General features: G+C 36.0%; 1 protein-coding gene across 2 annotated transcripts in view; it reads left to right on the forward strand.

The window, feature by feature from the left end:
- Nucleotides 1-25,845, forward strand: part of SSBP2 (single stranded DNA binding protein 2) — a 290,136-nt gene that overhangs the window by 238,575 nt on the left and 25,716 nt on the right. For both annotated transcript variants that reach the window (XM_046666475.1, XM_046666473.1), the window contains 5 exons: nt 160-230; nt 6,059-6,126; nt 10,911-10,959; nt 22,887-22,922; nt 24,741-24,795. In XM_046666475.1, the coding sequence (XP_046522431.1) occupies nt 160-230; nt 6,059-6,126; nt 10,911-10,959; nt 22,887-22,922; nt 24,741-24,795 (279 nt within the window). The remainder of the gene's footprint in view (nt 1-159; nt 231-6,058; nt 6,127-10,910; nt 10,960-22,886; nt 22,923-24,740; nt 24,796-25,845) is intronic.

Consider the following 25,845-nt stretch of genomic DNA (forward strand, 5'->3'; position numbering starts at 1 on the left):
GAAAAGTGGCCACAGAAGCCAAGATTAGACGATGTCAATAACTCAGTCCCTTAGTAAATTCAATGTTGTAAAACCAAGCAGAGAGGAAGCTGTTGGCCTCTGGTTGCGCACTCACGCTGATTATATTGCTCATATCTTCATACTTTGTAATTTTTTTAGGACATCCAAATATGGGTGGGCCAATGCAGAGAATGACTCCTCCAAGAGGAATGGTGCCCTTAGGACCACAGGTAAATAATCAGTGCAGAAAGCTACTTGCTGAGTTTTTTGCCTTCATCTTATAAGAACAAACTTATTATTTGCTGGCTTTTATTATATGCGTTAAAGCTTGTATAACATAGTTGTTAGGCTCTTGAGGACATAATATCTGTGACGTGTCCAAATTGATGTAACAACAAACTGCATTTTAACAGGTGCTATCATATATGCCTTTAGTTCATTTGAGAAAATACATTGCATAAAAATATAGCAATTATTGTAAAAAGATAATTACCCTTCTGTTAGTTATGTTAAGGAAATACTTTTACATTTATAGTAATTATTATAAGAAGATAACCATGTAAGTTAAATAAAACACAGTTGATCAAAAATATTAACTAGAATAAGCAGCATAAAATATATTTCTATAAGTCTTTTAAAGAATGCCATTGACAATGTATTATATACAACCATATTTCTTTATAGAATGTGGAAACAATAGACAATGACTTAGAAATAAACATTAAAATGGGTCTCCCTGAACAAGCGTAATACCATCAGTATACATGTGATGGTAGCCTGCTTCTCTATCGAAGTTTCCATGCAGTATACACTGAAGTCAAACCTGTCCTCGCTGTTGGTAGCATTTTTAAAGTATGCTATTCCAGGCTATCGTTTATTTTATCTAAAGCATCCTTTTGTCTCCCTTGGGAAAATGCGTGAAGTAGAAATTAATTGTCTTTCAAAGAAATGAATCCAAAATCCAGAATTTTAAATTTCTACCTCATGGGTCAGAAGTTAGTATGTTATAAACTGGTTAAAAGAGGAATTAATTTATTTTCTGTATCCTTTCCAAGAACAGCATTGAAGTGATAGTTTAGGAGCTTGTTTCGTGAATCTATTTAAAAATTACATTAATATTTTGTTGTGTTCCCAAAGGAGTCAGAGAATTAAAAATCTAACATGCAGATAATGTGATTTAGACATAGGCGTTTCTAACCTATATATAATAATATATATATTAACTATGTTGAAATGTGAAGCACATACAACCACATTTTTCAAAGATACTACGTTGCGTGACAAAGTAACACACTGTACAAATACGTTTGATATCCTCAAAGTCAGAAAAAAACAATTTCTTTTATTTAGGCTCAGTTCTTTCTTATGATTTTCTTAAGATCTTATAAAACTCTGATTTAGATATTTAAATTATTTTTCCCTATTTCTACCCATGTTAGGGATGATGATTTATGTGACCAGTCATCATTGAGTTATTAACAGCAATTAGAATTTATGAGATCTATAGAATATTTCATTGATTGAATATACTTTTAGTCTAATGAACTAAGCCAACCAGTTTGGCTATAAAGAACTTGAGTGATTTTTTTCCGGAAAGATTTTTATAATAGATACATTTCAAATATATCTCAAAAACTTTATGCATATAATTTAGTTATCATTCTTCATTTGCTTCACTTATTTTCCAGCTAGCTGCTCTTTAAGCTTTTGTCATCCCCAGACCAGTATTTTTAATACTTTTAAAAACTAGAGTCTGACTTAAAAGTCAGTTTTGCAATCGTTGAAAGAAATACCAATGCTTACCTAAGTTATATGAACACTTAGATCTCATTTGACAATGCAGAAATAAAGAGCATACTGGCCTTTATGTTTTATAAATATCTAGCTATATGTATATATGTTTTGTATTATAAGTAAATTACAACAGAAAATGAGAAAACATATTTCTGTTGAGTAATCTCTTATTGACGAGTTTTAATAAATGTGAATTCTTTGTTGCATTTTCAAACCCAAAGAGAGTAGTTTTTTCCTTCCTTTAGGATTAGTATCCTTCCTATCTATTCCTTTATAATTTGAGGGAAGTAAAGTATTCTGGCATGAATTTACCTCAGAAATCAGGAATACCTACAGTAACTCTTTTAAATCACAGTATGCAAAGTATAAAAAGTTAAAGGAAATTATTTATACAAATCATGTACTTAAGTGAAAAAAGGAGTCATGTTCATGTGAATGGTACAACAGATAAAAGTGAGGTACAATTATTTGTAATGGGGGTTCTTGTGAGATATTTACTTATAACTAACACCTGATAGAGAAAAGATGCGCATTATAAACTATGTGATTTGTAGTAAAGGTTAGCTGTGTTTCTTGCAAGGTAGTAGAGAACAACTCTCACAGCAGACATTTGATCACACAGATGCGACCCAAGAGCAGAATGCCTCTGCCTTTGTGCAGTCGAATTACAGAAATAGTCTCTGGAATATTGTCTCTAGCCTCATGCACAGCAAAATACATGTCTCTTTTTTATCAGAGATATTATTTCCATAATTTTGTGAGCTTAAGATCACTGTGGTGAAGAGGGACAGTAGTTATCTATTGGAACAACTGAATTCCTAGAACAAATATGTCTAATCTAATGCTTCTTAGATAATGCCCATTTAGGCAAAGTGCGCACCTAGAACATAGTAAACGTGATGAATACTTTATTGCATGGATGAAAGAATAAAAGTTTGCTCCAAATCCTGGCATATTTTCCCACCCCTTAATCTATTTTAAATCTAAATTTTTCAGTAATATATGATTTTTAAATTGATATCCATATTTTTTCAATAGAAAAGCAAAATTATCTATTTAATCAAGAAAAAATGTCTTCCCTAATACCATATTTGAAGTCATTTTTCTACTTGCTTTTGGAATAAGATGTACTTACCTTGCCTGTGTTTCTATGCTCAGCAGGTGCCATATGATTAACAGAAAAACTTGCCAGGATTACCCAACTAGTTCTAGTTCTCTAGAAATCCAAAGGATAAATGAGTTAGGGTTAAATAAGAACATGTCATGATTTCCAAATCAAACACTTGGGGTGGGAAATGGTGAGATACAAATGCGTGATAGGCTGTCATGTAAAGAGAGAGTAAACTGATTCTGTATTTTCAAATCTAAGATGGGAGGTAGAATTCAGCTCAGTATAGAGAAGAACTTTCTAGAAACTAAACTGCCCAATCACGGAAAAACTCTTTGCTAAACTTTCTAAGCAGAGTCTGAACAGCCATTTTGTCAGGAACATTGCATTGTGAGAGAGATTAAACCAGATGGAATTGTATAACTGCTATCAGCTTTAAAATTCAGTGATTCTAAATTACCTCTTCCCATTCTGCCTTTGTTGCTAGCACTTGGAAAGCCAGTTGTGATTTCTTATCTTCCTGTTTTCTTTTTGCTTCAGATTATTCACAAAATTAAAATATTTTGTAAATCTATCAAGTTTTATACCGGACAATTTCTTACTCATTTTCCCGTGACACTAGAGCACTGTGATGCTTGAGCGCTGGACATACAAAGATGAGTAAAACAGACTCGGCCTCCAGTGTACTTGTTATTTGGCATGAGATGCGGATACGTAAAGAAAAACTATTATGCAGTAGAAAAAAGTCTAGAAAAGAAATATGCAAACTCTGTCAGGAAGTCATTCCATAAACAAGCAAGAAATTCTGTTGGGGTGGAGGGCTCAAGGGAAGCTGATGAGAAAAGCACTCATTTAAGTGAGTCCCTTACTAACTGTGATGAGAAAGAGCAGCTACGATTTTTGAGCACCAAGTGTCATGCTATTAATGCAGGAAGCACTATGACAGGTGTTTTATATGATTTCATTTTGTCCTCCAACAAGCTTATAAGGGAGATAATATTATCACTTTACAGATAAGGAAATTAAGGTTGTGCGGATCCCTGGGAGAATCATTGGGCCGAGATCACATATATCGAAAGAGGGGCAGAGGAAATGGGGCAGTGCAACAGAGATTCAAGCCAATGTGTCTGTGTCCAGAGCTGTAAAGAAAACTAGTGTTTTCTTTAATAAAATAAAACACAGGTCTTCTAAGACTAAAAATAAGGGAGACTTTCCCTGTGAAGCATTTCTGCTATACTTTACCATTCAGATTTTATTCTCAGTGACTAACTTTCTTCTCAGAGACTCCTTGCTAACACTGCTCTGCCGCCACCATGCCGGGTCCTGAGGTTAAGGGAAATAGCTATCCTTTTAACAATGATCCAGTGTGGACAGGAACCACTTTACTATCCCATAGCACACGGAATTGGGATATTTAAATAAGATTTCCTGAAAGTAAAAGTAATAAGCGATGAGAATAGCATGTGCCTAGGTAATTTGTTTATAAACTGTGGCTTAGCCTCTAAAGTTAACAGACCTTCTCTCATTGAATATTTCCTTGTCATCTTAGCACCTACTACACAGAAGGCCACAGCAGATGAGTTAACATGAGTGTAAACATGTATTGTGTGTTTCTAAATCACAAGGAATCCAGTAGGCTGGAGGGTATAGTTGGGAGTAGGAGAAGAAGGTAAGAATTATAGAAAATGAGGGCAGGAGATAGGCTGAGAGTAATCTGTGAAGGACTTCATAGAACCAAGCTGAGGAGTATAGGCTTTATTTGATAGGCAGTGTGGGACATCACGGCTTTTAAGTGACATAAGTAGGACTGAGTTTTAGAAGCATAGTTCTGGAAGCAGTATGGAGGATACTTTAGGAGGAGGAGAGACTAAGTCAAGAGAGACCAATTAAGATAGTACAGTAGTCTTAGTAAATGACAAAGATTAGAGATACAGAGAGGACTATTTCAAGAGCTATTTCACAGGTAGAGTCAATAGTCTTTGGCAACTGACTGGCTGTGGAAATTGAAAGAAAAAGAAGAGACATCAAGGAGCTTGCAGAGGTTCTTAGCCTGGACTGTTGTGTGGAAGGTGACGCCACAGAACTAACTGAGGAAGGCAGTATAAAGAGCACAGTCGTGAGAAGAAAATATTGCATTTACTTTTAGAAATGCTGAGCATGAAGTGGAATCCATTTAGAAACAACCCATATGAAGTTCACCATATGAGTTGTCTGGGAGCTTAGGGGACATACCATGAATGTAAAAGATTTGGGATACTTAACTATAAGTAGTTGTTGAACTAATGGAAGCAGATAAAATTACCCGTAAATGTGCATTTATTGAAAAAAAAATGCTATGACTAGAACTTGGGGAAAAGCAACATTTAAAGAGTTAGCCAAATAAAAGGAAACTGCAAAAGAGTAGTCAAAAAACTTGAAGGAATAGTGATGTCAGAACACCAAGCATGAAAGTGGCTGGTAGTGTCAAAATGAATCAACAGGACAATGTTAAAGTTAATCTTTTGGCCTCTGTGCTAAGTGAAATAAGCTAATCTGCATGTTAAAGCATTAAAATGTTTTTATCCTTTGAAAGCACATTATAGATATTGACAGAGGTCTATTGAGTTGTGTAATTCATGCATACATATTTTGAGTGTACTTTAGTTTTCTTATATTTTTGTGTTTGTATTAGTGTATTTGAGTATTGGATGTATTATTTTGTGAACAGACGTTCTTATGTTGGGTTCCCCTGTTTGTTTTTTTTCTCAGACTTTATGTAACTTTCCTGGTTCTGACAATTTCAAATATGTTGACTAAGTCTTTTCTTTAAAAACAGTTTTGGATTTGTGAAATGTTTTATTTGAAAAAGTTCACTGTTGTACAGATAGTAGGAAGTTAGTGAAGACGTGTTGAGTAGTAACGTTGCAGTTATACGTTAATCGTTAACATGCTCCAATGATGTTACATATTCGCATCATTTTTAAAAGACACAAACCAAAGTAATCGTTAAAATAGAAGCAAAGGGACAAGAGTGGAGCCTTCAGAGAATGAATTGCACAGGCCTCTCCATCAGGAGTTATGTAGGGAAATCATTAACCTGCTCTCCTTTCTTTCCCCCCTCCTCTTTGGTTTTGTTTTTTTGTTTTGTGGTAGTCTGACCCTTGGTTATCATTACAGAACTATGGAGGTGCAATGAGACCCCCACTGAATGCTTTAGCTGGCCCTGGAATGCCTGGAATGAACATGTAAGCAAAATGCTGTGTTATCCTGTTTACTCAAATGCTCTGTCTTCTGTTTTCTGAAGTGACACTAACTTGTAGCACAATTTGAGGTCCTCACGCTCTGTGTACTATAAACAAACTAAACATGAGCATCAGTGTTTGCTTCCTTTCACAACATAGTCTCTGTTTGTCTTCCTTCCTTTGTGACCTTTAACTTTTTTTTCCATTTTCAGGTGCCATAAATGCCAACTTTCAGGCTATTTCTTTTTGATTTTCATATTTCGTTTGTCATAAAAATGAGTCTTTAAAAGTAAGCCCACAGTCTCCAGATAGTCTATAGAAAAAGATGAAGAGAGGCTGACACCACGGCCATGGCTTAGCTCTACAGAAGTAGATAATTGAACATTGGTAACTTCATCTTAACAGATACGTAGTGATTCCTAAGAGTGTGGTTTTTAACTCATAATTCTATGTCTTGACTTTCACTTTGTTGGGGCCACTCTTAACACTGGAAGAATTCTCTCTGTTAGTGTCTTCTATACTAAGGAATTTTCCATGGTGTAGTAGGAATTCCTTTTGAAAATTCAGGATGCACTTAGATGAGGAGTAAACTAACAGGATGTTTTTGTTTGTTTACTGAAAAGGGCCTTTCAAGCCCAAAGACAATAGTTTGTTTCGATCAGCAAATATAATGCAGTTTCTTAAGGAATTTTTATTTACTTTTCATTATCTGACTTGCCCACAAATTTCCACATACACCAGGTGCTTGTTAGTGACTTTCATTAATTCACTCGAGGATCAATTCCATGAATGTGGCCTAAGGCAGGCTTGCCAGAAATAATGAAAACGCTCCATATAGGGTTGTGGGTAGTCTCCTCTAATAGATTTCCCATCAGTCCATGTTTCGGTTACTTACATGTCAAATTTAAAACTCTACCATCACTTAATTGCATTGAAGATATACTGTGAGATAAGTTCTTTTAATGTACATAGGGATTTTTTTAAGTTTCTGAAACCATTTTCATGGAAAGCAGTTTTGCCTAAAATAGAAAATAGGTTAATAGGTGGATACCAGCCAGACTCAAAACTGACAGAACAAGGGGAAAAAGTAGGTCAAATTTTCCTATCACTTCTTTTCAATTTGGAAGTAAAAATGGGTAGACATGAAGTCTGACTTTTCTTAAAGTCCTCAAAGGCTTAGCCGTTATTAATGGTTGATACAAAAAGGAGCGAGTGATATTTTATGCTTATATCTAAAGCTGAAACTCTTACCAATAGGATTTAGATATATATAAAATTTACCTACCTGAGATTCTGACTTTAAATTGAAATAGCTTGTAAGATATATAATTTTGAATACTATGTATAGATATAAGGAGTATACATCTTGAATACTGTGATCAACCCAGAATTATCATTAAGTATTAAGAATGTGTCTAGTATTATTTTATATTATTATTCTTCATTATAATCAGCCATGTGGTGATCTTTAGATCTTTAGTTTTTGCTAATACAAAGAAAACGTTATTTTCATGTGACCATTGAGAGACTCAAATAGCTGTTTAAAATGTCGAAGTCCTTTCTCTAAACTATGAAGACTAAAAATTTGGCTGAAAATTTTAATATGATTATTTTTGTTGATATTTGAGTAAATATGCCAAGATACTTTTACATATTTTCTATTACATAATATTTTACTATTTATATAATTTCTAGTTCTTAAGGAATCCTTAAGCCTTACAGACTCAGATTTACGTTATTTGCTACTATTGTCTTTTATTTGGGGTCTTATATCACTTTCAGTTTTCCATAAATTAGGATTCCTTCCAGGATATTGAAAATGTAACTATTTACATAGTTACATTTGTAAATATTTCCCTCTAACAGGGAAAGTTCTGAATTATGGAAGATGCAACCAGAGAGAATAATTCTTGCATTGGTGTCAACCCCAACAAAGCAAAAGTGAATTTAAAGAAACATGAAAAATAAAACACGTTATTATCTCTATTGTACTCAATAGAGTAAGCTTTATTGAAATTCACTTCATAATTTATTATCTTTACAACAAAGTGGATCTTACTGTGTTGTGGCAAATGAGTATTTATAACTAGTATTTGTGGCTAGTCACCTTTTTGCAGGTTGGGTACCTTAAAAATTGAAGGCAAAGGCATTAGAATAGTGTTACCTCAAGCTATGTTTTTAGCAGTCTAAAATATTTGTTTATTGGGGCCAGGAGGGCCCTGCTCGAGAATCATATCTGGATGATTTGTCTTTAGCTTGTCACTTTTTCTTGTTTGCCTTGAAAGTATAATGACAATGAAAATTACCCAACCCTGGTCACTAAAGTATTTTTAAATACTATATTCTAACGGACAACTTTATCCCTTTATTGAAGAATAAACCATTTGGAACAAAATTTTGATAATTTTGTTGTTAAAAAAATTGTTCACCTCCAAAGAAAATGGTTATTCTGATACAATTTTTACATTTCTGTGCTCTAAACTCAGGATAAAGTATACATAGTGTCATTTAAAATTAAAATAAGAATATACTTTTAATGTTTTTATAACTAGCGTTACATCTTTAGAAGTAAAAGCTTAATAGCAGTTTCAGTAATTTAAAGTAGAATTTACAAATGTAAATGTTTCAAATGCATTATAGATTATTTTTTAAAGAAAAGTATGTTTCTAAATTAACAAAATTTTTACAGATTTCCAAAGAATTTAGCATTCAACATTAAAACATTTCTAACTCAACTTTGTATACTTTAGTATTTTATAAAAACTAAGGACAAAGAATTTCAAAGGATCTAGACCTTTTTGTTCTAAATCGTATCGTATAGAATTGTAAAATTTGTGTAATTATTACCTTGAAATAAAATGGTTACCACAAGCGAAATGTTGGGAGAAACTTATCTTATCCATATGAATTATTATTTAATCTATTATATTCAAATACAATTTAATAGGAAATATGCAGAGATTGGTTTAGTATTTGTCCAACAATCAAAATGCATAAAAGGTATTTTATGTTACTTGTAATAAGTTTAACATTTAATTTAATGCTACTTATTTAATTAAGTAAAATGTTTAACATTTAATTTAGCATATTAATTTAAAATTAGACAAATTAAATAAAATATATTTAATACATCATATTCATAAGTCCTTATTTACACATTTCAAAATTATGAGATTGTTATCTACATATCACCACTGTATATAATTTTTTGCCATGATTTGGATATAGTATATTTTTTATGTTGTCTTAAGATAAATATTTCCCAATTTCTTTACTGTGTTTTATTTAACATGAAACAAATCAAATGGTTTACTTGATCAGCATATATCCTATGTTTTCTGTTAGTTTCTGTCCATTAGGCGTGGAATCCTATATAAAAGCATCTTTGTAAAGCGTTCCCATAGTCGGTTGTACGACCGTCATCATCGTCTTAGAGAGACAACAATTTTCAGAAACAATACAGGTGCCCCTCACCTCCTCCCTGTGCACAATTCTTTGACCAGGTGCCCTCTGGCATCTTTTTTGCCCTTCTGTTCCTCAAGCAGAACTGGGAAAGAGTGCACTTGGGCATCCTAATAGAGCCCAAGGACAGGATTTTCGTGCCCTTCCCTGCTGTGTACCTGGGGAGTCCCTGGGGAATCCCAACACAAAACTAGAAACAGTTCTAAATAGTCCAAGCAAACGTGGGTAATATCGCTAACTTGGACAGCCTCTATCTAATATTTAGAACTTTCGATATAAGGTCCCTAGAATAAGAATCAGAGGACATGTTATTTTAATTAAAAATTTTCACTACTTTTAGAGGGAAAAGGGAATTTTGAGTGACCCTAATTACAGAGGACCGACTGAAAGAAGCCCACTTTTTATCAGGCAGTATTCATTCAGGTATGCTTGATACTAAAACATGAGGACGAGAGACCTTTTTGACTTAATTAATTAAGCATTAGTTTTGTTTTAAAATTATGTCCTTTTAAGCTATGGATACAAAACATTCTCTTCCACCCTAAAAGGAAGTAATATGTTGACATACATTGGCATAGGTTACCTCCTGTTTTTTGCAAGATTTACTCTGGCTGCTGCTTTGGACTACAATTCCGAAAACAAGAAATGTGATTGCCTTGCTCAGTAGTAACTAGACTGTCAAGAGCGCTGAAAGATAGACTGATGTATGCATGTATAATGTAATGTGTGATGGGCTGCAATTTTTTCAAAAGGAGACAAATTTAGACATCTTTTATGTACATTTATTTATTTGTAGCTTAATAAGAGCAATCATTTTATATATATTAATATTTTACAAATAATTTCATTTTCATTTTGAATGAGATACAGGTGGCGCTTATATTGCTATCACAAGATTATAGTTTATATTTATTTCATAATTAATGCTTTTTACTTCAAAGGTGTGCTTTTATAATGATTTAGGTATGTGTATGTATTTACTTCTACAGTTGCTTACCACTTTTAGTGGCTATTACAGTAACTGGACTTAATATTAAAATAAAACTGGGCTCACTAAAAGCAATTTGATTTGAGAAGAAAACTGCTTTTTGAAATGATAAAATTTTTGATTTGAGAAATTAAAAATCTGTGAAAATATAAAGTATGAAAAGAGTGATTTCAGTGTATTTTTTTTATTTCAGTGTTGAACTGCATAGTAACAGAATTGTAAATGTTAATATTTTATGATTTGTTATTGCCTAGTGTGAAACATTCAAAGCCTACACTTTAGGCTTTAACCAAATTTTAACCTATGTTAAAATGTCATTTATCGTATTGTCTTGCAGGGGTCCAGGTGGTGGTCGACCTTGGCCAAACCCAACAAATGCCAATTCAGTGAGTATATGTGTCTTTTAGTTGTTTTTGCACTTTTTAGCATTTAACAACAACAACAATCTGTTGCTTTTGAAAGCCCTGCAATTGGTTATATTAACCTTTTTTAAAAAGTAATCATCCAAAATATATATTTTTTGTATATGTTTTTTAAATATGCATAATGTTTGAAATTACGTAATTTTTCACTTCAAGATCTAATGTAAACATGCATTCTATGTAGATTACAGACTTATAAAGATAGAAAGCATGATTTAAGTATGCTATGTAGCCTATATTTATGATAAAACACATTTATCATAAAATGGTTTCCTCTTCTAAAATAACTATAATAAACGCTAAGTTGTTAGATAAAGTCAATCTCTAGTTATGATTATATTTTCTGTCCTAGTTACACCTGGATTTGCTCTCTTGCTGCCCCAGGAGGCAAGTGCACAGTTGCCTTATGCCTGTGAGCTAAATTACCATCCTTACACATCTATCTGTGTATCTGACAACCTTGGAATTTTCCTTACGTGTTTTATGGCAGTGGTTTGACTGCACAAATATTTTTCTCTCTTAATAATGTCATATAAATATATGCACAGGTTGAAAATTAAGCTTTCAATCTTAATACGATTTTAATTTGATGATCCTAGAGATGTTTTTCCGTCTTGACTTTGAAATCTTGAGTTCTTCAATATGTGAGAGAGGTCTGCTGTGTACATATGTGTACAATGTGCACTGCACAAAGGTTCCTGAATCAAGGGAGTCAGCAGGGGCTAAAGTACAGCCTGTGCTCCGCTTGTGAAGTCTATGAATATCTGACCAGAGGGGAGGCCTTTCGCTAATACGCACAGAGGTACCTTCTTTGGCTAACAGTGGCCTTAATGCTAAATAAACATGAAACTGATCAAATGTTTAAGGTTAATTTAAACTTCAAAAAAATTTAAAGCAAAGTGTGTGTGGTATAGGAAGAATCATCCTAAATCCGTTGCTAGTCTAAGGCAGAAATCACTTCCTACTCAAGTAACTTTCATATTTTTAGAGAAAAAAAATTAATTTATATTGCCTGCCTCTCTCTTAGTTTCAGTAGCTATGACATTCGCTAATTAAATAAAATTTTTTGCGGGGGAGAGAGTGATGATATTGCTTCCATTTGGGTCTTGGGTGTACTATTTAATCTCAACAAATCTTTCTAAGATACTGTTTTGCCACATTATGTTATAATGTGAATATCTTTACTCCTCCAAAATTCTTTTAGTTTGCTTACATACTTTTGAAGAGTTCACTTTCGATTTGCTTCTTGTATATGCCTTTCAAATTCATTCACAATTTAACTTAAAATGGCATCTGGCCAGCAGCTCAAGATACACTTCTGTCAGCTCTTTCTTAAAATATCCATAAAGATACTGAAAAAACAATCTTTTATGACACTGAAAACTCTGACAATCTTCCTATTGCAAGAATCTGGAAAGAATTTCTATTCTCTGCACGTCTGATGAAACTGGATTCAGACACCCAGTTGATAGCCCCCCTTAACCATGGAAGCCTTCTCACCTGGAAGCGAGAACACCCTTCTCTCCTTCCTTGTCATCTCAACAAGTCATCCCTCCACTGCCCATTGCAGGCAGCCAGGTGCAAGCACCGCCACCACTGCCCACTTCCAGCAGTACCTCCCTTTATGCAGTCATCTGTATAAAGCCCCTAGGAAGTGGGGCAGGACTGGATGTGAGGATAGCGCACTGTCCCTAGCCAGTAATCATTCAGGGAAGAGTACTGGGTAAGACGGAGGTGAGGAGAGAGTTCTGCATTCTGATGGGTTTTAGTTTTCTAGGTACTGCATCTCTTCAGGATTTCATAGAGCTGAGCATTCGGGATGAGAGAATGTGCTGTATCAGGTCAGCGGCTCTGAATTATTTTAGACCCTGAGAAACACTAGGAATTAGGTTAGAAGCTGTGTGTATCAAACTGCTGTCCGCTGGGCAGTCTGCAGTGGGCTTTTGATCAGCACACATGTGGCAAGCAGTAGAGTTGACAGCAGTCCCTTCTGTTGATATGTAGCACATGTGGGTACGTCTCCCCTCACTCGAAGTAGCATATAGGGAACAGGGAGTGGGGGAAAGAAGTGGGAGAAGGCCTGCAGTTTTCTCTCCAGAAAGAGAAGGGGGTCATCATCCTGAGCACAGAAAGGAAACACATTCCTCTGAAAATGGTTTGTTATGAGAACAAGGAAAAAAGTCATAGAAAACTGATGACTTCCTAGCAAAAGCACAGGGCTCACGTGAAGCAAAGCGAAAAGTATTAAAGAGGGGTTTCCCCCTAAATACCATCGATTATATTGTAGTGACAACTCATCTGTTTTATTTTGAATTCCAAGTTCCCTAGACTCCTTGTCCATGTTTAAAATTACAGGGCCGACCCGGTGGCGCAGTGGTTAAGTGCGCACGTTCTGCTTTGTCAGCCCAGGGTTCACTGGTTCGATCCCTGGTGCGGACATAGCACCGCTTGGCACGCCATGCTGTGGCAGGCGTCCCACATATAAAGTAGAGGAAGATGGGCATGGATGTTAGCTCAGGGCCACTCTTCCTCAGCAAAAAGAGGAGTATTAGCAGCAGATGTTAGCTCAGGGCTAATCTTCCTCAAAAAAAATAAAATAAAATTGCAAACGCATTTCATTTCCTGTCAATACAGTAAATCTCTGGCTCCCAGGACAGCATATTAAAGTGGGTGCTTGTTTTGTTTTTGCTGTTTTCTTTTTTTTTTTTAAGGTGTGCTTTTTTTTTGGTGAGGAAGATTGTCCCTAAGCCAACATCTGTTGCCAATCTTCCTCTTTTTTTTTCCTCCCCAAAGCCCGAGTACATAGTTGTGTACCCTAGTTGTAAGTCCTAGTTCTTCTATGTGGGACGCCGCCTCAGCATGGCTTGATGAGCGGTGCGTATGTCCACGCCCAGGATCTGAACCGGCGAACCCTGGGCTGCCGAAGCAGAGCACATCAACTTAAGCACTATTCCACCAGGCCGGCCCCTGCTGTTTTCAAATATGTTTTATATACTGTTTTTTTCTTTTAAATGTTTATTTCTAAGTAACTTCAGATTTGCAGAAAAGTTGTAAGAAAAGTACAAAGAATTCCCATTCACCCTTCACCCAGATTCCCAAGTGTTAACAGTTTGCCGCGTTTGCTTCATGATTTCCTTTCTGCACATACATATTTTTTCCTGCACCATTTGGGTTGCATTTAAGTTGCAGACATGATGGCCCTTTATCCCCAAATACTTAGTGTGTGTTTCCTAAAAACAAAGGCGTCTTTCATAATCACAGTATAAGGATCAAAATAAGAAAATTATCCTTGATATAATGCTATTTTCTAGTCTTCAGACCTCGTTTACATTTCACCAATTGTCCCAGCAATGTCCTTTGTAACAAAAGAAAACCCCAGTTCACTTGTTGCCTTCATTAATCATGTTTGTCTCCTTTAAGCAGGAGCGGTTCCTCAACTTTTCTTTCTTAACCTTTCAGTTTTGTTGAATGCAAGCCAGTTATTTTGTAGACTATCCCATAATTTGGTTTTGTCTGATGTTTCCTCATGATTAGATTCAGGTTATATGTATTTGGCAAGAATGCTACAGAAGTCATTTTGTGTTCTCTCAGTGCATCATTTCGGGAGGCGTGCGGTGGTGATTTGTCCTCTCATTCGTAATGTTAGCTTTGATCGCTTAGTTAAGGTGCTGCTCCTCAGGTTCTCTCCTCTAAAATTGCGGCTTTTCCGTTTGTAATTATTAACTTGTGGAGACATCCTTTGAAACTACAGTAAGTCCCTCTTCCCCCTCGTACTTCAGTCTGCTACTTTGGGCATCCGTTGATGATTCTTGCTGTGTTCATTGCCAAATGGCCATTTTCTAATTCTGCCTTTCCTTCTCCATTTATTAGTTGACTTTCTACTATAACAAAGAGGTTTTCTTCTCCATTCGTTCATTCATTCATGTATATCAGATGTACTTGGAGATTCTTATTTTATTCCATGGGTTTTTGAGGCTAAAATCATTCAGATTTGGCCAGTAGGAAGCCCCTCAAGCTAAATCCTTTGTCCTTTCACATGTCCACGTTATTCTTTGTGTTCAACTTTTATTTCAACTTCGAAGCTCATCTTATATTTTCCCAGCCTTAGCCCTGGAAACAGCCATTTCTTTAAGGAACCTGGTTCCTTTTAGTGTAGAGTGGTATTTAAAGCCTGTTGGAGTGATACAGCTTCTAGGCCCTCTCAACCGACAGAACTAGGATATAGATGTGTGTGCATATGCACACCCACTCACATCTGTGTCTTTCTGTATCTATCTATATGTACCAAAACCATGAGTGCACACCAGGGCTTCAATTTCAATCCAACAAAACGGAGTTCATTCTGGATTTTCTGCTTTCCATGTTTGTAACTTTCTTCTCTGAAAGTGAGAAGTCTGCCTACCATTGCCACCATAGATTTTTTTATTTGCTAAATCTTTGTCTATCCACAGTTTTGTCATGTAAAAGTATTTGATAAAAAATATTTTTGGCACCCTTTTACATGGGAGTAGGAGAAACATTTTTAAAGACAAATTCATGTTTTTAATTCTGAATGAAAGTGTGGTTTTTACTTCCTTAAATCTGAGCATTACAGTATTGGCCTCAGATTCTTTTTTTTTTTTTTAAAGATTGGCACCTGAGCTAACAACTGTTGCCAATCTTTTTTTTTTTTTTCCTGCTTTACCTCCCAAAACCACCCCATACATAGTTGTATATCTTAGTTGTGGGTCCTTTCCAGTTGTGGCATGTGGGACGCCGCCTCAACGTGACCTGACGAGCAGCTCCATGTCCGTGCCCAGGATCTGAACCGTGGGCTGCTGCAGCAGAGTGCGAACTTAACCACTCGGTCACGGGGCCGGCCCTTGGCCTCAGATTCTTATTTGGAGGTTTGTTTACAAATCCACCAACTCTTTTTCCTTTTTTATACTTTTCACAAAGAACTGTGCACTTGGGTTTAGCTATATAAGATCTAATCATTAAGTAACAAGCACTTTTATTGAAAACATCTTATTTTTATCTGGAGACACTTTTGATTAAAAGGTACATAAAACCAACAAAACTAGGCTCATATTGAAAGACAATGTTAGTGGATCAAGTATGTGAGAAGTCCAGATATAAATTTGCTTTGGGGCACATTAGGTTCCAAGGGTTCAAATAATATCATCAAGACCCAGTCTCTGTCCATCGATTACGTTTGTTCCCCTCGTCATGGCAGGAAGGCTGTGTGAAGCTCCAGACTTATATCCTCACAGCTCCCAGTTGAGCACAGAAGAGCACAACTCTTTATCAGTTAAGCACCGGCATTGGGAATAGCTAACTGCACTGATGTGCTTAGCTTGGGTCATATGCTCATTCATGAACCAGTTATGGCCAGCTTTTGGGCTGTATCAGCCAGGCCTTGGTCACACACTCACTCCCTGAGCCCTACCAAAGCGACGTGGAAAAATGAGAGATATGGTTCACCAAAGAAAATTCAAGGAATTGTTAGCACAAAAGGGGATAGGCAAAAACAGCAAATGTTGAATATAGCATTGTATTTAACAACTCACTAGCTTGATAGGAAAAAGAAAGAGGAAACTCCTTTAAGGAAAAAAAAAACGAGAATTTATTGTAATAATTAAGCCTAAGTGAATACAGATATCTTACTCCAAATAGGCTGTGCCCTGTGAAAATAGATGCTCACTTTTTTAAAAGAGCACTTAAAAGTAATAGAATATTTTCAACCTCTCACTGGCACAGATGATATCTTGGCGTTGCCCTCCTTGATTTCTAGCAAACCAGTGCTTATAAAGTAGTCGTAAACTTCAGAGTTGAAGAAAGCTACCTAGCTAAAATGTTACCAATCATTTAGGAAAACAAAACCAAAAACCTCGAATTACTCTGATCGTCCCACTGCCACAGCACCACTGTCGTGGATATTGAGAGTCAGAATATTTCGGAATATTTGGATTCTTGTCACAGCTCTTGAGCTGTCTGACTTAACTAGACTATATATGGTCCTTAATTTCCTCATCTGTCAAATAAAAGAGTCTTCTACTTCTACAATTCCGGTAGTCCAGCTGTCTGATTTTGCTTATCCTCTGTATCTGCATTTTCATCTTTCATTTTATGTTAATGGATATTTTGTATGGAGGATGGGAGAGGGGTGGAGGGAGGAGATTAATTACATTGGGAAGAATCTGGATACTAGAGATGGAGACAAGCTTGGACAAAAATAAAGAGAAGGGGAAATGCAGGAAATGTTTGGGGAAAATTTATTAGACTGTTAGTGGCTGGGAGGATAGATTGTTTGGGAAGGCATAGGGGGCCACACAGCTGAAAAAGGAAAAGGGGACCACATGTGCACAGGGTTTTGAAGGTTGAGAAATCTGGAATTTATCCTCTATGCAGAAAGGAGCTGTGGCTTAGGAAGATAGTATATAAAATGGGTACAGCTGGGAAACAAAATTAGGAGATTCTAGTAGTAGACCTTATAAAGTGTTATAGAGCCTGAAGTAGGTAATAAAAGGACTGGCAGAGAGACAGCTCAGACATAGAATCACAAAAGCTTGATGACCTGTTGGATTGGGGGATAAAGAGAAGGAAAAAGTTGAAGGTGATCTTTGAATCCAGGTGTCCAGGAGACTGGGAATAACACACACTGAGCACGGAACACAGGAGAAGCAGCAGATGTAGAGTGCTGACCCTGAACTTTGTCTTCGGAATGTTGTGCTAGAAGCCCTTATAGAACCCCACCACGAATTCTTCCACAATGCCTAATGCGCATTCTCTAACTGTGCTTAACCCATCGTGTTGTAAGTTGAATCTGTGGTGTTCAGCCTCTGCTGAGGCCTCGCCAATGCGCGACCAGCAATTTGTTCACTCTTCTTGCCTGCTCTCCTTATCTTTGGCCCCTTCTCTATCCACTAAATTTGTCCCATATTTGACAGAGGGGGAAAAAAATGTTAGACTCAAATTTCTTCAGATTCTTCCCTTCACCTCTAATATTATCAGGCCTTTAGTCATCTTTCTTTCCTTTTGTCTCAGAAAAAGAAATCTTTTTTTTTCATACTAATAACCCTTCTATGTATTCCCTTTATTCCATCTCTTGTTGCCTCTGCATACCTGGCTCGTTCATTCTTCCAAAGGAGTCTTCAGTCTGTCCCTTTCCATTGGTTGGAAATTTCCTCTAACACTACGCCAGTGAACAAAATCTCAAGACAGCCTTAACCCCTAGACTTCTGCTCTTCCAGAGCTGGCGGGGGATAGCTGATAGAAAACTCTCAACAGTTCCTCAGTCTCAAGCACCATCCTGTATGTTACTTACACTTTCACTTCCTCACCACCCTTCTACTGAAGTGAATCCTTGACCTTCCTATCTGTTTCAGTGCTATATAGTAGTGCAGTGCCTGAAGCATAGCAGATGATGAATGAAGATTTATTGAATTGACTTCTCAACCCATTTCAACTCCCATGAAGGTCCTATTCTGAAGGTTACTAGTGACCTTCTACTTACCAACCAAACATCATGACTTATTGTCTGTCCTGATCATACCCTGACCTCTGACATATATGATTCCTTGGTTTTGTTTTAGATGTCCATTAATTTCTTTTCTTCATTTTAATAATGTTTCTTTATTTTTCCATATTTTTATTAACATATCCCTTTTTATTATTTATTCTTGTGTGTCACAGAAAGGTTGAAAAGCTTGAGCCTGACAGGGCTCAAAAATAAGCCCAGTTTAGTATTTCCTAGCCAAGCTGCACCCACTCCCTACTTCTTAAAAGTCTAACTTGCTTGACTTTTTTTTTTATTTTGGTGAGCAAGATTGGCCCTGAGCTAACATCTGTGCCACTCATCCTCCATTTTGTATGTCGGTCACCACCACAGCATGGCTTGAGGAGTGGTATAGGTCCATGCCCAGGATCCAAACCCACAAACCAGGGCCACCAAAGCAAAGTGCACCGAACTCAACCACTAAGCTACCGGACCAGCCCCTGCTTGACTTTTTATAAAATATTTTCTTCTGGTTTTCCTCCAGTCACATTATCCAATACCCTTTCTTAATTGGGAATGTTCTCTAATTCTAATCCTGGGCTTTTAAATTTAATTTATTTTAACATTTTCATGTGGTTTCTTTTTTTTTTTAAACATTTATTTTATATTATTTTCTTTTTTTTCCTTTTTCTCCCCAAAGCCTCCCAGTACATAGTTGTATATTCTTAGTTGTGGGTCCTTCTAGTTGTGGCATGTGGGACGCCGCCTCAGCGTGGCTCAATGAGCAGTGCCATGTCTGCGCCCAGGATTTGAACCGACGAAACACTGGGCGCCTGCAGCGGAGCACATGAACCTAACCACTTGGCCACAGGGCTGGCCCCCCATGTGGTTTCGATTATCACTAAATCTAACTGAATCCTAGATCAAGTATTGTGCCCAGCACAAAATGAAAATTTATTCAGTTGAGGCTTTATCTCTAGTCCTCATCTCCAATAAATTCTTGCTCTCTGATAAGTTCTAGACCTGTATATCTAAATGTCTGCTCATCAAGTCCACCTCAGTGTCTACTAGTGCCTTCAAAGTCAACATGTAGGACATTTCCCCAAACTCATCCCCCTGCCTGAATTCCACATCTGTAAATTAGTAGCAACAACATCCTACCCAGTCACCAAGTTGGAAACCTAGGAATTACCTGAATTTATTTCTTCCTTTGTCCACTACACCCAGTTTGTCACCAAGCCCTGCCTTTTTTTCACAAGCGTTTGTGAAAAGTCTTTTGAATTCTCTTACTCCTGCTTGTCTTATTCAGCACTGCCTAGAACACTTTTATCATCTCTTACCAAGACCTTTTGCAGTAGTCTCCTAACTTGTATTCATACTCCATGATGCCTGCTGAATTATCTTACTAAAACTTAGATTTGAACATCTCTCTCTAAAACCTGTGACTCTCTATTTCCTGCAGCATAAATTCATTCACAGTCTGACTTTATATAGCATCATTATTTACCACACCCTCCCTAAATCCCACACTGCAGCAGCTGTGTAAGATTACATACCATTTCCCTAATAAACTATGTACTTTCATATTTCTTTTCTTTCTTTCTTTCTTTGTTGTTTTTTTTTTCAAATGCTGATCTTTCTCTTTGTCTTTCTGGTGGGTACCTACTCTCTGTAAGTCCAAGCTGCCCAGCTCAAGTATATCTTCTGTCACCACATAGTACTTCTACCTGCATTGTTATATTTCCTGTCCCTCGCACAAGGCTGTCAGATACTGCTGGTAACTTTCCATACTGCAGGTTCAGTAAAGTGCCAGGGTAGGAGCCCAAGTGCTCCTTTTCTTTTAATGAGGGCATCAAAGAATGTGATGTAGAAACAATAGGTGTAAGCCAAAATTAAGTGCTTAACAGAGCAAAAATGGAAAGAAATTGAACAACTAAATGAGGTAAAAAAAATTTTTAAGTATTTTAAAATGTCTATTATATTTAACTGTGTTTGAAGGAACCATGGAAAGAAAGAACTCAAAAATATAAAATGAGCAGAGCCTGACTCAGGAGAATGGGATGATGAGGAGCGGGTAGCTTAGGGAACACAGAGAAAGATTTTTTTTCTACCTAATAAGATGAATGGATGAAAATTTAAATCTATATATAATAGAGTGTTGAGTTGAAAATGAAGGTATAGCAAGAATTTGATGGCTTTAATTTATGATATAACCACCATGAGGGCCAGCTCACAAAAGTCAATTGTTAAATATTCAGGGATTTTGTGAGTTGATTGTTAAATCATTGGTAGCTTGAAATCTGCTATATGGGAATATTTACACCACATAAATTGGCAAATGCTCCAAATTGGGACTCCCCCTGTACCCCAGGTTTACTGGCACACCACTAAAATGCTTCATGGTTTCCATAAAGGCTGAGCCAAAATACTTCCAGATATTAGTGAAGACTGGATTGAAATTGGAGAACTTGATTATATTTTGGACCTTGTCAACCTTGTTTTATGTTTCTCTCCAGGAAATCTCTATTATAAAACAGAAAAGTTGGGTAGGGGGTGATCAAAGAGATGGACATTAACAAAGTAGGCTTTAGAATAATGAATTTAAGATATTGGAGACAGAAGCAAAATGCTGACAGTGGCATGGGGGAGGGGCAGAGGAATTTAATAGGAAACTAATAGGGAAATAATGGACTTAGTAAACACAGAGGAGTTGTGATGGGAGAGATTCTAGTTGGAATATAGAATAATATTTGTGATCATCATGAGGAATAAGAAAGATGTCAGGCAAGGGAGTTGTTTAGATCTCTGTAAAGACTGTTAGGATCTGGTCATACTCATAAGTGGAAGAGAGGGAAGTATTATGTAAAATAAGGGAAGGCAGTGACGTGTAAATTCTAAAGATCTAAAGGATGGTTAGATTGTATCTTGAAGTTGCTTAGGAATGATGGTAGGTGATAAAGAGAGGCAGGACATGAGGCAGGTGTTAAAGTTATGAAGAGATGAAAAGTGGAGCCAATAGTTAAGTTGCTGATTTGGAGAGGGCAGATGCATGTGTTTAAAATGCTAAGAAGCAGAGGATGGAGGGTAGCTCATGAACTGAAAGGGACCCATGAGAGCATGGATGTGTGCATGTGTTCATTCACCGAGCTGAGTGGGTGTTTACTGCCGTAGGGATCCCAATACTCAGAGTGGAAGTCATTCTCATCATTAGTGATGCTGGGCACTCTGGCAACGGCCATGTGCAGCACTGAATTACCCACAGGCAGACCAAGCAGGGGCCTCAGAGACATGTGGTGTGTGCTTAGGGCAAAACAAGGACACCAAACAATAAAGAGAGAGTTTTTAAATAGCTGAATATTAAAACCAAAGGAAAATCGTAACTTTGTTTTACTTCCTTCTGCTTACGTTATGGTTTCCTATTATTTTATATTATTAATTATACTGACGGCATTGAGGTGGAGAGAGCATTTAGGGCACAGGCACTATCATCTTTTCACTATTCTTTAAGTTCCAATTTTGGCCTAGGCTGTCTGACTCTAGGAAGACAGTAATTTATTGGCTTTTTTCAGAATAAGACAAAAATCTCTCTTCTGGGTATGCAGAATCTTCATACAAGTGAGCTAGTGAGCTTGTGTGAGAAAAGAAAATATTTGGGTTTAACTTCTCTATTAATATCCACATTCAAGGGCTTATTTTTAAATATACGTTTTCTGGTTTTCATTTCTTAAATTCTCATAGCAATGTTGTATTAATACCTTCTAATCTCCAGAGAAGAGCTTGGTTAAGAGCTTGATTTGAAGGGATAGAGGGAATTTGTTACCCATATCTGATCCCCACAAATTAGTAGTCTTTGGAGATTTATATTAAGAAAATCTTTTGTATTTATTATATTATTTTTCTAGAAGCCAAGTAGAAAGAAAAAGGGGGGCAGGGAAGGTGAGGTCTATATATCAAGTATTAACCCAAACTGCATGAATGTAGTAGCCTGAAATCTGTCTCTAAAAAAAAATAATGTGCCCCAGAATGCACATAAAGTAGAAGTTGCATCTGTAAAGACAACCAGTTTGAAAAATTCTGGTTCCTGATTTTTAGCTGCACGAATATATATCTTTCTAATTACAGAATAAGTGTCATTAGTGTCAAAGCAGTGGGTACAACTTCCCTGAAGCTAATATAACTTGAAGCTGTGCTTCTAAATTCCTCTTTACCAAAATTTACTCTTATTTGCAAATGCAAGATAATATTGCGTTTATTCTGCTTTCTAGCAGACAGATATAAATGCCTTTATCCTTCGCTATTCTTGGTGATAAATTTTAAAACTTGATAAAAGTCAGAAAGTAGATTCATTTTAGGTCAGTCTTCATATTGCCACATGAATCAAAATATGTGTTTTTTTGTCCTGTTCATGTTCCAGATACCATACTCCTCAGCATCTCCTGGAAATTATGTAGTAAGTACATTTGGGTTTGTTTGCTCATAAGAATTGATGTTACGTTTTATTTGGGCAATGAAAGAATTGTCCAGATGTTAAGAAGAGCCCCTGTGTATTGGCCAAGAAGTGAACATCTGATTTGTATTGAGTAGTTTCGTCTGCCAACCTCAGTACATATGCTGATGTTCGTTAGTAAAGCAGTTATCAATCTGGCCAAAATTGCCCTGAGTACTGTGTTTTACTTCAGCATATGTTTCTGTAAACCAGTACAACACCCTCTGTCCAATCATGAAGAAAGCCCTCCCCAGTTACACAATGATGTGCTTGAATTGGCAGTTCTCAAGAAAAATAATCTGAGCCCCTCCCATACCCCATTCTCCACACACTAAGTCTAAGAAGACATTAAACTTCCTCCCAATCACAAAGAGAAGCAGATAGCAGAATAATGACTAGTGATTTGGGGAGATTTCTTAGGTCTTTTTTCATTCTTAGAAATTGGAAACACTTATTTCTCTTCTTCTTATAATTTAGTACGTTAGAATTTGCCAGTAATTCATATTGCCCTGAAGTCCAATTAGCAGGTTTTACATGACCTCTTGAACTTACAAATGACCTTTTAACCATCATTACATTATAATCCTTGCTACATCCCAAGGCCATCATACAGGATTATTTGTTATAATATTTAGAGGGAAATGCCTAACAGAGAAGCAAGGATAAAATGGTAAAAGGGAAAATCTTTCCTAAAGAGATTGTCACAAGTGAAGGCCAACTGGAGGAGGAAAAAGGAGTGCCTAGGAAGATAATGAGCATTACCCTCCATGAAAATAGTGTTTTATGAACATAATGAAAAGCACATGCTGTTTTGGACCTGCGAACTTTTAGTGCTCATATTCCCTTAAACTATAGAAAGTAAGAAACTCTAACTTTTTTCACATTTTCTATGAAACAAAAATGAAAGTAAAGAAATTTGGGTAAAACCTATTTTTTCTTAAAGTCTATTAAGAATAAGCCTGATAAATAGTTTTATGAAATTATAGATTTATTTGAAAGTAAATTTAAGTTGCTTATTAAATAAAAAATATGTATATTATTTTGAAGGAATTAGTGGGCTGTGTCTCAGAACGAAGTGAAAATTTAGCCATTTAATAGTTAATTTGGCTACCGTATGTCTGAAAATTCTAAAACCCATTGCCTGAATTATCCCTCCGGGTTGTCTGAAATCACTGAATTAACATTTGAATCACCAAATTACCAAATCTCCGTTTCAGATTGATTAGCTACAGCCTTAGTAACCCTCAACCCTAGACAGCACTGCGTCTCCTTTCTAGTAGACGTGATACCTTAAGGTACTCTGCTCCAGAAGTGTTGCAGTTGACACAAGAGAAGAAAGAAATAACATCAATGCATTATTTTAAACTATCTTTTGGTTTTTAGTTGCCTATAAAAACTAGTGATACAGAATATAAGAAAATTACAGTAAACTAAATCACAAATACACATGAATTATCTATTTTATGGATTTGTAAAGTCCCTATTAAATGGTTTCTCCTTAACCTCATGATAGCTGATGTGATTAAGTCATGAATAATAAATCAGTGTTACAGGCTCATTGTTTTTGGAAACGTGTCAAAACAATCTCAACATATTTAAGCTAAATTATATTTTGCATAATATTGAAATGATTGCACATTCAAAGAAAATAAATTATGGAGAAATATATTTCCTCTGTTACTTTCAAGTTGGATTATTATAGAGATAAATCTAACTTTTGTTTTTCCTTATATTGTTTAATGAAATGCCTTATTTTTACTGAAATTTTGTATAATTATTTAGGGTCCTCCAGGAGGTGGAGGGCCACCAGGAACACCCATCATGCCTAGTCCAGCAGGTATTGTAATCAAACTAGCCACATGGGCACTTGATTATTCGAATAAAATCACAAAGTTTAGAAATTGTTATGAAGGAAAGTTGATGGTATTCATTCTCTCATTGATGGTTTCACAGGTAGAGTGGAGGTAGCAAGTAGGAAGGAATAGTGTTCCTAAACAACTACTGTTTAATTACTTTATGCATTTAGAAAATTCCTGTTGTGTGGGTAACAGATTAATCAGGATGCAAATGTGTTGATCTGTATGAATTGCCCAATAGTTTATCTGACCAAAAGTTTCCTTGAGAATGTGGAAAAGATTCAGATCTCTCAACCTCGAAAATTCTGCATAAGCAACACATGAAATACATGGATCCATTAAATTTAATATAGCAAATCAGACCCACCATATTTGTCATCTTACTAAGATGGATGTAGATGTGGTTACGATATTATTTACCCTACACGTCTATAGGTATCTGTTAGTGAGCTAATAAATCCACTGTGCTGTAGGGAAGGTTTTCTAATCTTCTAAACTAAAATACCTCAATATTCCTGTAATCATTTAATATAATTAGTTTAAATAGCTGTATCGTTTCTTTTTGTGACTTTAATACAGACTATTAAATATGTTGTGTCTCGAGGACTCTGATGGTGGGCGTTTACGTTGGCACAGCCCTCCTAGAAGGTGCTCTGGCAACTTGTATTAAGAGCCATGACAAAGTTCATATCATCTGACTCTATAATCCTACTACCGGAAATGATTAGAGATACAATCCAAGTTTTGTGGAGAGGGGTGCTCATTTGTTATAATCAGTAGAGAAATAGTAGACAAAACCTTCTTACCTAATCCAACTTCAATGAAATTATTAAATTAATTTTTTATGAAATATAGTGTAGCCATTAGAAATTATTATCAAAGAATTTTAATGACATGGAGAAATAAATATTCATGATTCAATATAATATGCTCACAGTTTTATCTTAAAATATATATAACACAGAAATCTGGAAAGTAGACCACAAAGGAATAGGCTAAGACTTTATGAGTGTTAACTTCTGGGTAGTGAA

This window comes from Equus quagga, chromosome 7, assembly GCF_021613505.1.
Source record: "Equus quagga isolate Etosha38 chromosome 7, UCLA_HA_Equagga_1.0, whole genome shotgun sequence".
In the NCBI taxonomy this organism is placed as follows: Eukaryota; Metazoa; Chordata; class Mammalia; order Perissodactyla; family Equidae; genus Equus; species Equus quagga.